This window comes from Trachypithecus francoisi, unplaced genomic scaffold (assembly GCF_009764315.1).
Source record: "Trachypithecus francoisi isolate TF-2019V2 unplaced genomic scaffold, Tfra_2.0 Lachesis_group4, whole genome shotgun sequence".
Classification (NCBI taxonomy): domain Eukaryota; kingdom Metazoa; phylum Chordata; class Mammalia; order Primates; family Cercopithecidae; genus Trachypithecus; species Trachypithecus francoisi.
In genome coordinates, this window is record NW_022681469.1 from 47,583,271 (window position 1) to 47,596,637 (window position 13,367).

At 43.1% G+C, this 13,367-nt stretch overlaps 1 protein-coding gene across 4 annotated transcripts in view; it reads left to right on the plus strand.

Annotated features, from left to right (window-relative positions):
• DOCK4 (dedicator of cytokinesis 4) overlaps positions 1-13,367 on the plus strand; it is a 485,368-nt gene that overhangs the window by 343,722 nt on the left and 128,279 nt on the right. For all 4 annotated transcript variants that reach the window (XM_033195053.1, XM_033195056.1, XM_033195057.1 and 1 more), the window contains exon 24: positions 13,062-13,189. In XM_033195053.1, coding sequence (XP_033050944.1) covers positions 13,062-13,189 — 128 coding nt within the window. The remainder of the gene's footprint in view (positions 1-13,061; positions 13,190-13,367) is intronic.

The following is a 13,367-nucleotide window of genomic DNA, read 5'->3' on the forward strand; positions in this document are numbered from 1 at the left end:
CCCATTGCCGCTGTGACAATAATCGCAAACTTGGTGACTTAAAACAACACAAACTTGGCCAGGCGCAATGGGTCACGCCTGTGATCCGAGCACTTTGAGAGGCCGAGGCAGGAGGATCATCTGAGGTTGGGAGTTCACGACCAGCCTGACCAACATGGAGAAATCCCATCTCTACTAAAAATACAAAATTAGCCAGGCCTGGTGGCAAGTGCCTGTAATCCCAGCTGCTCGGGAGGCTGAGGCAGGAGAATCGCTTGAACCCAGGAGGCAGAGGTTGCAGTGGGCCGAGATAGTGCCATTGCACTCCAGCCTGGGCAACAAGAGCAAAATTCCATCTCAAAAATAAATAAATAAATAAATAAATAAATAAATAACTTCTTATCCTACTGGTCCATAGGGTGGAAGTCCAAAATTATTCTCAATGGACTGAAATTAAGATATTACCAGCATCTCTACAAAAAAATAAACAAAAAATAGTCAGGTGTGGTGGTGCATACCTGTGGTGCCAGCTACTCAGCAGGCTGAGGTGGGAGGATCATTTGAGCCCAGGGGGTTGAGAATATAGTGAGCCATGATCACACCATTGCACTCCCACCTGGCTGGCAGATGGAGACCCTGTCTCAAAAAAAGGGAGGAGCAAAGAGTACAGTTGGCTCACATTTTAAGAAAATGAATTTCAAAACTTTTTCAGACCTTAGATGTTACAAGCCCATCAAGACATCTAGAAAGTTCTAAAAGTTGACATTTTATTAGAATCCTGTATTAGTCAGATTTCTCCAGAGAAACAGAACCAATAGGGTGTGTGTGTATATACGTGGAGGAAGGAGGGAAGGGAGGGAAGGAAGGAAAGAAAGGGAAGGAAGCAGGACGGAAGGAAGGAAAGGAGTCATAAGGAAATGGTTTACGTGATTATAGAGGCTGAGAAATCTGCAGTCAGTAAGCTGGAGACCCTTGAGAGCTGATGATATAGTTTCAGTCTGAGACCAAAGGCCTGAGAAGCAGGAGAGACAATGGTATAAGTTACAGTTCAAGTCCAAGTCCGAATGCAAGAGAAGACCATTGTCCTAGCTTGAAGACCATCAGGAAGAGAGAGCATATTCTCCATTACTCAGCCTTTTCTTCAATTCAGGCCTTCAGCAGAGTGGACAAGGCTCACCACGTGGGGAGGACAGTTTGCTTAACTCTGTCCAGCAATTCCAGCATTATTCTCCTGCAGGAACTTCCTCACAGACACCCAGAAAAATGTTTAACCAACTATCTGGGCACCCCATGGTCCAGACATGTTGATACATTAAAATTAATCATCACAAACCCCAAGGAGAAAAAAGCAGAGGCATGCAAAGTAACACACATGGCTGCAGAATAGTCATGGTTGAGCTTAGAGTAGAAATTAACACATAGAGAAGACAGAAAGAAGGACATATGTGAATGTCAGCACCACAGAAAGGAATGGAATGTTGTCCTGGGAGGATTCAACACAGGTTGTGTTAAGGGTCTCTGGGCAGCCTCACAGCTGGACAGAGCGGGCAGGAGGACTGAATCACCCCCTTAGTCACACCCCCGGGGTCAGATTCTAGAACATCTGACCAAACCTGAAGGACACAGATAACATTTGGAATCTAAATAGATTGGTATCTGATGTCTAAATAATCTGGGGTCCAGGTGGACTTATTTAAAGCATTAAAAATCAGCAACTCATTTTTCCCTTTCTCCCCCAAATTTTATTCTTCCTATTTGCTGAAGGCCACGAATAGAAGAGTCTAAATAGTTTTGGAGAAGACAGCTTTGGCAATGACAAAAGGGTAGATTTGATGTGGAGGGATTGTTGGAGAAGAAGGGTGCGTGGAGGGTAGCAGAGAGACATAGTTTAGGGCATGGTAGTGAGAGGTCAGGAACAGGGTCTCCCGGACTTTGCAAGGTCAGATTCTGCTAGAGCTGTGGGTTTTACATTCACTTTGCATTTGTCACCACTGCTTGGTACTTGAATTTGTTTAGCAGATGTCTGGAGGTAATGCTGAGCTATTTTCTTGCTAAAAAATAACTATATATGTTTCTATTTTGGAAGAATTGAACAGTTTATCAGGCAAAAACCCAGCACAGATAATAGAAGTGAGTATAAAGACCTAAAGGCACTGATCATGTACCGTTGGTGAGAAGATTGCTGGTATGACTTGCTTTTGCCTACAAACTAAAAAATAAGTGTTTTAGGGTAGGTATTTTTTAAAGTAATCAAGTGTTTTTTTGTTTTGTTTTTGTTTTTTTTTTTTTTTGGCAGAAACTCCCCAGTCCCCATTAAGAATTTTGTGGATTTTTTACAAAACTGCAATAAAAAATTAAGGGAAAGAAAGAGAAAGATAGACTATTACTCTGTTTTTAAAGTATACCTAAGAATTAATGCCCTCCCCAACACTTTAGGCCATAATATAAAGAAAGGATGTTTGATAGGTTTTTCTGTTAATTTGACAACTTCAGGAATAAAATCTTACTACAGTTGATGGGTGCCTAGTAGCTTTTATTTCTTAGAACTGTAAAGTGCAGTTTAGTGTTGGGTTTTATTGCATTGCAAGTGATTAAATTTCTTTTATTCTTTTTTTTTTTTTTTTTTTTTTTGAGACGGAGTCTTGCTCTGTTGCCCAGGCTGGAGTGCAGTGGCCAGATCTCAGCTCACTGCAAGCTCCGCCTCCCGGGTTTACACCATTCTCCTGCCTCAGCCTCCCGAGTAGCTGGGACTACAGGCGCCTGCCACCTCGCCCGGCTAGTTTTTTTTGTATTTTTTAGTAGAGACGGGGTTTCACCGTGTTAGCCAGGATGGTCTCGATCTCCTGACCTCGTGATCCGCCCGTCTCGGCCTCCCAAAGTGCTGGGATTACAGGCTTGAGCCACCGCACCCAGCTCTTTTATTCTTTTTTTTTTTTTTTTTTTTTTGAGACGGAGTCTCGCTCCGCCGCCCAGGCTGGAGTGCAGTGGCCAGATCTCAGCTCACTGCAAGCTCCGCCTCCCGGGTTCACGCCATTCTCCTGCCTCAGCCTCCCGAGTAGCTGGGACTACAGGCGCCTGCCACGTCGCCCGGCTAGTTTTTTGTATTTTTAGTAGAGACGGGGTTTCACCATGTTAGCCAGGATGGTCTCGATCTCCTGACCTCGTGATCCGCCCGTCTCGGCCTCCCAAAGTGCTGGGATTACAGGCTTGAGCCACCGCGCCCGGCCTCTTTTATTCTTAAAAATGACATTTGTTTAGAACTTTTCTGCTAGCCAGGGCTTGCAAAATACAGAGTCCTTATAAAGAATAAAGTTGTATAAATAAGGGTTTCTTTCTTCTCTAGAAGCAGAGTAATAATGCAGGACCACTGTAAAAAAAATGTACAGACCTTAGTTTTTTTCATATGGAATTTGTGATGATGATCCAATATAAAAGTATATTTTCAAAAACTACCTGGGACCTCAAGAAAGCCTTTGGCTAAAAATCATTAGTGTTCTGTTCGTTCAGTCTCTATCCCTTTACTCACCCCCCTTCTTCCCCCTTACCTGTATTCCCCTGTCTCCCTCTCCCAGGCTTTTCCAAAGGGAAAAGACTCAGCGGTGAACGCCTTTCCAGGTGTTCTTCACCATCAGGGAGCTCTGAAAGCACTTGCTAGAAGTTTAACAGTTTCCACAGGGTTTCAGGCTCTTTTCTTGGATTTTATGAAAGATTTGCCCACATAATGATTTTGGGTTTTCTGTTTTTGTTGTTGTTGTTAAAGTTTAAACAGCTATAACCATGTTTAAGTGGATGTTCTTAATGAAGAACCTAGAAAGATGTATCTTTGAAAGATAGTTTCTACGTCTGTCTCTAGACAGAGCAAAGATAAAATTAAGAGTTTTAGGTAACACCTCACCCTGCACATAGAACTTAAGATGAAAAATATGCCTCACTGAAATCATAGTTGCCCCTAGGTTTTCAGTGTGGATTTTGAAAACAAATGTAAACTCACATATTTTGGGAGTCACAAGACTCCCTTTCAACTTAGTTCTCTTACTATGTTTCTGAACTTTTCAATGCTGATTGACAGTATAACAAGCACATTACTGGGGAAAGGGTGATACCTGTATTATTTCATTTCTTACACGTCACTCATCCACATTTGCACAGATTTCCAGAGGGATGGGGAGCGTGTGTGTCACAGGCAGCTGCCGTGGCTTGCAAGGTAGTGGGAATCGCTGTCTCCCGGTGCTCAGAGCAAGCACCAGCAGATGGAGTCATTGTAAACTAGACTGATAATGGGCCTCCTGCACTCTTCCTGTTTAAGCTCTGTTTAAACCTGAAGACAGAAATGCCAGGCTCTATTTCAGTAGCCTGTAATACCAGTAGAACTCATGATGGAGTTCATTCATTCAATAAATATTTATTATGGGCAGACTCCACAGTATTATATTAGAAATATATTATGGTGGAAATACTATAACAAATTGAACCGATAGAGTCCCTGCCTGATGTCTGTTTACAGTAAAGCACAAAAGAAGATGTCGAACAAGTAATTATAATATGATAAAGTACAGCAGCATTTGTGATGGGGCAAGTTTCCAGGATGCCATGTAGCAGGAAAATCTGAGCAAATCTTGGGGCTCATTCCACCTGCTTAGCCTCAGTTAGTGCCATCCATGTGCTGACCCAACTCTCATGTTTGTATTTCTAGGCCAGATCTCTCCTCAGGGCTCCAAACTGGAGTATCCAACTGTGCTCTTAATATCTCTCGTGGATATTTCACAGGCTCCTTAAACTCAGCATGTCTAAAATGGAAATCTCAGCTTTTTTCTCTCTGAGCTTACTCTTCCTCGGCTCAGTAGGTGGCAGCACCATCCACCTAGAAGCCTCAGAGTCATTCCTTCTCCCTTTTGCCCTTTGTCTCTGTCCATGGCCAAGACACCTCACGTGAGTCTGTAGCTTCTCCACACCCCCACTGCCTCCTCTCCTGTCCAGCCGCACTTGTTCTGAGCTGCCTCTGTCCTTTCTTTCCTTGTTTCCTGTATTTCCTTTCGCCTACCCATCTATTAGCCAAAGTTACCTTTAGAATCATACCAGATAATGTCACTTCCAGCTCCTACTCACATCCCAGTTCTATTTTATTGGGGGACACGCTCCAGAATTGATCTTCCATGCCCCATGATGTGGCCCCGTCCACCTCTCTCATCCTGTCTCCTTGCTACTTTTCTCTGAAATCCACTTTCTTCAGCTCCTGCCTAACAGAGTTAATTCCCACTTATCCTTCATGGTGTAGTCTCTTATTTTCTCAAGAAATCTTGATGCCCCACCCACTCAATTATCACTTTTATAATACACTGTGTTTTGCTTCTTGAATCACCTAGCACAATTGTAATGAAATAGAGAGTTGGGTATTTCATTGATTAATGTCTGTTTCCCTCCTCCACCCCAGAAGGGAAAACCCCAGAGGCCAGGGACTTTATTTGCTTTGATCACAATGATATCTCCAGCTTCTCTAACAGTGCCTGGTGCAAAGTAGGTGCTTAATAGATGTTTCATGAACACTAGGTACTGACTGAGTCGTGGGTTAGGGATCAGGATACAGTAGCAAATGCTACTAAATAGCCGGGCACAGTAGCTCACGCCTGTAATCCCAGCACTTTGGGAGGCCGAGGCAGGTGAATCACATGAGGTCAGGAGTTTGAGACCAGCCTGGCCAACATGGTGAAACTCTGTCTGTACTAATGTAGCAGGACAAGCTGCAGACAAAACCCTTCAGACACCAAGTTAAAGAAGGAAGGGCTTTATTCGGCCGGGAGCATCGGCAGGACTCACATCTCAACAACCAAGCTCCCAGAGTGAGCCATTCCTGTCACTCTTAAGGGCTTACAACTCTAAGGGGGTCCGCGTGAGAGGGTCGTGATTGATTGAGCAAGCAGGTGGTACGTGACTGGGGTCTGCATGCACCGGTAATTAGAACGGAACAGAACAGGACAGGGATTTTCACGGTGCTTTACCATACAGTGTCTGTTAATCTATAGATAACATAACTGATTAGGTCAGGGGTCGATCTTTAACTACCAGGCCCAGCGTGTGGCGCAGGCTGTCTGCCTGTGGATTTCATTTCCGCCTTTTAGTTTTTATTTCTTCTTTCTTTGGAGGCAGAAATTGGGCAGAAGACAATATGAGGGGTGCTCTCCTCCCTTACTAAAAATTCAAAAATTAGCCAGGCATGGTGGACCGCACCTGTAGCCCCAGCCAGTTCAGAGGCTGAGGCAGGAGAATCACTTGAACCTGAGAGGCAGAGGTTGCAGTGAGCGGAGATCATGCCACTGCACTCCAGCCTGGGCAACAGAGCAAGACTCCGTGTAAAACAAAACAAACAAACAAACAAAAACACTACTGAATAAATGATGTGTATTTAAAAAATCTTATTGGAAAAAGAACTTTTGAGCTAAGGATGAGCATGAATATGACAATAAAACAGTGTGTGGCAGGGTGGCTATGTAAGGAGTCCCAGGCCAGGAGGTGGCACAACTACCAAAAGTAAGATGTACGCAGTACATGTGTCTTGCTTTAGGGAAGATGCCTGAGGTGGAGGCGTTTAGGGTGCAATTAAAGCCAGTGGGTGGGATCTGGGAGCTTAATACAGGGATCATGTGTAGCCTTCCACTGTTGCTTTCCTCTGTGATCCTGACGTTGTCTTCATGAGAACGTAGCCCACTGCATCTGCAGTCCTTTCCTCTCTGAGTTCTTGTTGTCTGTATTCCAGTGTCTGACAGGCTTGTTTGCAGGTTTTGTGACTGGCTGTGACTTTGGCAGTTCAGTTCCTGGTGGCTTTGATCACAGAGGCCCGTCCCAGCTCTGATGTCAGGCTTTCTGTAGTCTGCAGTTCTGCTACATGCAAAGCTGTGCTGCTGCGTGTCCTTCTGCCTCCCTTGTTTACAAGCTCCCCCTACTGAGGCCGCCCCACAGCAGTGCCCGTGTCCAGCCCATGCTAGAGCCCAGTTTGTGGAATGTGATGGCCAACCATTGTGTGTTGCCACGGGACTCAAAGACCTCGCTCTCTTGGTGACCGATGCTGACTTCAGGGATCCCTGTCTAAAGCTTATTGATAGAGACCAAAGTATGACTCCTCAAAATTAACCTAAAGGAGGAAATCTACCCCCATTTCTTAGCTTCCCTTGCTCCTTCCTAGTCCCGCGTCCAGTGGGGATTACTGATGGGAGCTGGCTGTCTATCCACTCAAGTGTATAGCAAAAAAGTAAATGAGAGTCACTCCTTATACACTCAAGGAGACATAAAACACCGTGAGCTTTATCTGAGATGTGGAATATGAGTGTATCAGCCCTTTCAAGGAGAGAATCTGCACAGCAGATTCTATTGTTAAATCCATGGAAAGTTAGTGAATGTTCAACTTGGGTTGTTTTATGGGGGGTCTTATTTAATGGGCCTGGTTGTTTTCTTTTAAAGGTAAGAATTAGTATATCAACCAGTCAGCTTGTTTGGCATTTATCCACGCATTCTATCAATTGCACTGGCTGCCATTGCCCAGGTAATGGAGAAAAAGCGAATCTGCAAGCTAGATTGTTATATATTTCTTTTTATACATGCCACACACGAATTATTTGTCTACCTTCCGTACTTTTTTGCAGTCGACATTTTCTTAACAGTTGGCTGCAAATTGAATTTCTAGAAATCAAATCCCCCAGCTGAAGGAACATATCAGATAAGCTTTATCTTCCTTTCTAATTAAACATTACTAGGCAGTGACTCCTGGCACTTAAATTTTCAGGGTTTTTTGTTTTTTTGTTTTTTGTTTTCCTGGTTCTTTTTGTCAAGTAATTGATTTGTAAGTATTTAAGTTCCTTGGTGAGGCTTACTGTTTAAAGAAGGCTTGCAATGAATTATTTTACAAGTTTGGATTTGCATATTCTGTATGTATTTGTTTTCTTAATGTATAGAATGCCTGTGCCTTATGTTGTCTGTTTTGATGCTAAACCTGAGGCCAGACCTCAGGTAACCCAGTGGCAGGCACCAAAAGAAATAGGAGACTCTGGCTAAGCATGGTGGCTCAGGCCTGTGATCCTAGCACTTTGGGAGGCCGAGACAGGTGAATTGCCTGAGCTCGGGAGTTCAAGACCAGCCTGGGGAATGTGGTGAAACCCCGTCTGTACTAAAAATACAAAAAATTAGCTGGGCATGGCGGTGTGTGCCTGTAATCCCAGCTACTCAGGAGGCGGAGACAGGAGAATCACTGAAACCCAGGAGGTGGAAGTTGCAGTGAGCCGAGATTGTGCCATTGCACTCCAGCCTGGGCAACAGAGCAAGACTCTGTCTCAAAAAAAAAGAAGAAGAAGGAGAGAGAGAGAGACACTTTCCCAGTTATGGATGCTTTATTTGCACTCCTTATGATTTTTGGTAGCATACAGAATCACTTTTATCTATAGATAGAGGAAAAAAATTGAAAGAGGAAGAAAAGAGAATAACACTTACATAGCACTCATTGCATTCCAAGCACTGCGAGCTACTATGATCCATAAAACAATCCCAGGAGGGGTTACCATTGCTGTCCTCGTTTTACAGATGAAAAGACTGAGGCTAGTCTTTCACAGAACTGGAATTCTAATCTAAGCAGTCTGATTCTTGGGTCCTCAAGTAGAAAGAAGGCAACAAATAGGGATCTTGAACAAGGTCAGTGGTGCAAGTCAAGTAGAATTTTTAATTTTGATCAAATGTAATTTATCACTTATCTTTGATAGTTTGAGGTTTTTGTACCTGTTTAAGAAATCTGTGTCTAACTCAGAGTCACTAGGATTTTCTCCTATGTTTTCTTTCAGAACTTTTTTTTTTTTTTTTTTTTTTTTTGAGACGGAGTCTCACTCTGTCTCCCAGGCTACAGTGCAGTGGCGCAATCTTGGCTCACTGCAACCTCCACCTCCCAACTTCAAGTGATTCTCCTGCCTCAGCCTCCCTAGTAGCTGGGACTACAGGTGCGTGCTGCCACGCCCAGCTAATTTTTTGTATTTTTAGTAGAGACAGGGTATCATCATGTTAGCCAGGATGGTCTCGATCTCCTGACCTCGTGATCCACCCGCCTCAGCCTCCCAAACTGCTGGGATTACAGGCGTGAGCCACCGTGCTCGGCTCTTTCAGAACTTTTATACCTTTAACCTTTGCATTTAGGTCTATAATTTATCCCAAGTTAAATTTTGTATTTGGTGTAAGGTAAGGATAGAGGGTTTTTTTTTATTTTTTAACATATGTGTATCCAATTGTTCTAGCACCATTTGTTGAAAAAACTTGTTTCTCCATTGAATTACCTCAGCATCTGTTAAAGAAAAAAAAATTGTAATGACATTTGCTGAGGACGGTAAGTGTTATGCACGTCCCTGTGAAGAGACCACCAAACAGGCTTTGTGTGAGCAATAAAGCTTTTTAATCAACTGGGTGCAGGTGGACTGAGTCCGAAAAAGGAGTCAGCAAAGGGAGATAGGGTGGGCAGTTTTATGGAATTTGGGTAGGTGATGGAAAATTACAGTTACGGGGGTTGTTCTCTTGCGGGCAGGGTCGGGGGCCACAGGGTGCTCGGTAGGAAGCTCCTGAGACTCATTGTCCACGAGAAGGAATGTCACAAGGTCAATTGATCAGTTAGGGTGGGGCAGGAACAAATCATAAAGGTGGAATGTCATCAGTTAAGGCAGGAATTGGCTATTTTCACTTCTTTTGTGGTTCTTCAGTTGCTTCAGGCCATCTGTATGCATATGTGCAGGTCACACGGGGTATGATGGCTTAGCTTGAGCTCAGAGAACAGTAAGGCAGGTTTTTTTCAAGGTGAGGGTCATGGTGATAGGTGTGGGGATGGCTACAAAGGGATTTTGCAATAGGGAGAGAGATTGGGCTAAATTTCTAATATAGCATGGGTAAGTGGGACTTTATAGCCAAGGAACAGAGTTGGAGTGTGTACACAGGAAATTATTAAGAGGAAATATTAAAGATAAGGTGGGAGGTGGGGGCAGGGAGTGTGCAGATTCTGGTTAAACTGACCTAACAGGATTCTTGCTGAGGACAGGGCAAGGTGATCAGATATCACCTGAGGATGTAGAGGATGAGGAACCCAATCAGATATCAAAGGTGTTATCGACTTTATATTCATATATTGTTGGAATTGATTTACTAAAGTTTTGAAAAGGGTTTTTGTATCTGTAGTTACAGATACTGTGTGGCAGTTGACTTGCAGACAAGACAAGGCTGAAATGTGGGCATGGTGTGTGTGGAGTTAGGGTAGAGCCAAGGAGCAAACTAATTTATTGCACAGAACCTCAGAAGACTCAGGTAGGCTTCAGAAAGGATCAGGAATTGAAAATATCGGGTAGCTCTGAAGATGAAATTGATTAATTTTCATATGCATTGCACCCTTCATCTTCAGAGAAACTGATCAGCCCAAGAGAAACCATCTCAGATACTGAACTCTGGGGACCCCTGCCCTAGTGGAACACCTATCTTCCCCATCCAACAGTGATGCTTCATTTGTTCACAAGCTTGCCTAGGCATACAGAGATTTTGTGATTTCCAGTTAGCATTTTAGTAAAGATGAATGGACAAAGAAGGATCATCAGATATTGGAGAAAAGCCCCTAATGTGAAAAGCAGAAGCCAAAATAAATAAAGAAAAAAGTAATCCCAGCTCTTTGGGAGGCTGAAGCGGGTGGATCATCTGCGGTCAGGAGTTCAGGACCAGCCTGGCCAACATGGTGAAACCCTGTCTCTACTAAAAATACAAAAACTAGCCGGGCTTGATGGCACGTGCATGTAGTCCCAGCTACTGGGGAGGTTGAGGCAGGAGAAACACTTGAACCCAGGAGGCAGAGGTTGCAGTGAACCGAGATTGCGCCGCAGCACTCCAGCCTGGGCAATAGAGTGAGACTCTATCTCAAAAAAAAAAAAAAAAAAAAGGAAAAAGAAAAAAAATAGTAACTAGGAAGAAAAAGATAGTTTAGGGAGCAAAACTGTTACCAGAAGAAGGGTCTTGAGTGTGAGATGTCCAGGTTCTTGGCATTCTAAACAAAGAATTGGGCAAAACACGCAAAGTAACAAAGGAATGAAACACCGGAACCAAGCAGCAAAAACGGGAATTTATTAAAGCGAGAAATACTCCATAGAATGAGAGTCGGCCCGAGCAAGCAGCTCTAGGGCCCAGTTAGAAAGTTTTCTGGGTTTGAAGTACTTCTTTTGAGGTCCCTTATCTGGATGAAGGATTTGGTCTATGGCTAATTAGATTATGGCTGAGGTGAATTATGGCTGAGGTGAATTGGCGCCCTATGCAGATGAAGGGATGGTGTCTGCTTGGCCTGTGGTCAATCCAGGGCACTTTCCCTTTCCATCTGAGAGGTGGTGAAGGGGAGAGTTGCAGGGAGAGGAGACTTTGATACTTGTTACTCAGACGTGGGGATTGGGGGGTTTTTCCTTTTGGTTCAGCTTTTGGAAGTTTGCATTAATAGGCCTTAAGGTCCCTGCCCCCAGACTCAGGTGTTTTCCCTTTTTATCCAGCTTTGAGAAGTCAGCACGAATTGGCCTTAGATTCCCTGCCCCAGACCTTAGTGTTTTTCCTCAGTTCAGCTTTAGGAAGTCAGAACAAATTGGCCTTAGATTCCCTGCTTCCAGACCCTGTTTTCCTGCCTCAAAACAAATTTTGAAAAATCTCGGATTTCCTCAGGGAGAGAAGAGAATACATCTATGAAACAAGAATGGGAAGCTCTGAAAAGAGAACATTCAGAGAAATAAACAGGAATGGCTGCACAATGAAAATACAAGACCTGTTGTTCAAAAGTTAAGAATTGCAAGGTGGCAGTAGCATCACTTACACCAGGCATGGGGTCCTTCTGAGCACAGGGACCTGTGTGACTTCTCAGGTTACACAGCCACGACACTGGTCCTGGGAGGAAGAAAGCTCTTAGAAATAAAATAGCTGATAGCATAAATAATGAAACGGAATACATTATTTGGAAGATAAGGTATGGAAATTACCAGGAAGTTGAACAAAAAGAGGGGAAACATCCTAGAAAAGCAGAAGATAGCTCAAGAGATTCAGTGTAAATGTAGTTGAATTTACAGGCAAAGGATAGAAGAAAATAATCCTAGAAATAATTCAAGGCAAATTCCCAGAACTGAAGAACACAAATTTATAGATTGAAAGGGTCAAGGCAAGTTACATAATCATGAAATTTTGAATTACCAGGGATAATTTCCCAAAAGCTTTCAAAGAGAGAAAAACAAAACCAAGCAAAAATCCAGTCATGTACAAAGGTTTAGAAATCAGAACAGCAGCAAAACCATAATGTTAACTTAGCCAGAAATTGTGATATAACCATTTTGAGAGGCTTGGGGGAGAAAAGGCAGTGTATTAGTCCATTTTCGCTCTGCTGATAAAGACATACTCAAGACTGGGTAATTTATAAAGAAAAACTGGTTTAATGTACTCACAGTTCCATGTGGCTGAGAAGGCCTCACAGTCATGGAGGAAGGGGAAAGGCACATCTTACATGGTGGCAGGTAAGCAAGAATGAAGCCAAGCAAAAAGGGAAACCCCTTAAAAAACCGTCAGATCTCATGAGACATATTCACTACCACAAGGACAGTATAGGGGGAACCACCCCCATGATTCAATTCTCTCTCACAGGGAATTATGGGAGCTACAATTCAAGATGAAATTTAGGTGGGGACACAGCCAAACCGTATCGGGGGTTAAAAAAACAAAACTAAGTCCTCATCTACCATAGTGGGAAGTCAGTAGGTGGTCTATCTTAATGAAAATTCAGGAAACAGCAAGAGAAGCATGTAATTTAGAAATTTAAAGGTAAAACAAACAATCCTAAAAAGATATCTATTTCACCTAAAAGTATCAAAGGCCTCCTGAGCATAGGAATTGTGCATTAGGGAAAGGAACTGATGTTTTTCAATATAAACCTTGCAGAACTAACACCTTTGTAACTACATGTGTTAATAATTTAACAACTAAAATTGAATTAAAAGTAGATAAGGATTTGCCCTAGGTATTGCGTGGGACTCCAACAGATGTGACACTAATGACTCTTCTCTCTTCAGATTCCCGATACATTCTTCTGCCTGTCGTGTTACATCACCTCCACATTCACTTGCAAGAACAGAAGGACCTGATCATGTGTGCACGTATCCTTAGCAACGTATTTTGTCTCATCAAGAAAAATAGCTCAGTAAGTAAATACAGGTCATAGTATATAGTTCCCATCAAGTGGCTTCTGGAAATAACTTGTAATAGTCTATAGAAACCGCACTAAAGAGGAAGCCTCTGAGACTCACTTTTATTTCCAGCTGGGCTGGACTTTTTGCTCCTCTTTGGAAGGAATTTTTTTAATCTTGTGGGATTGTGTA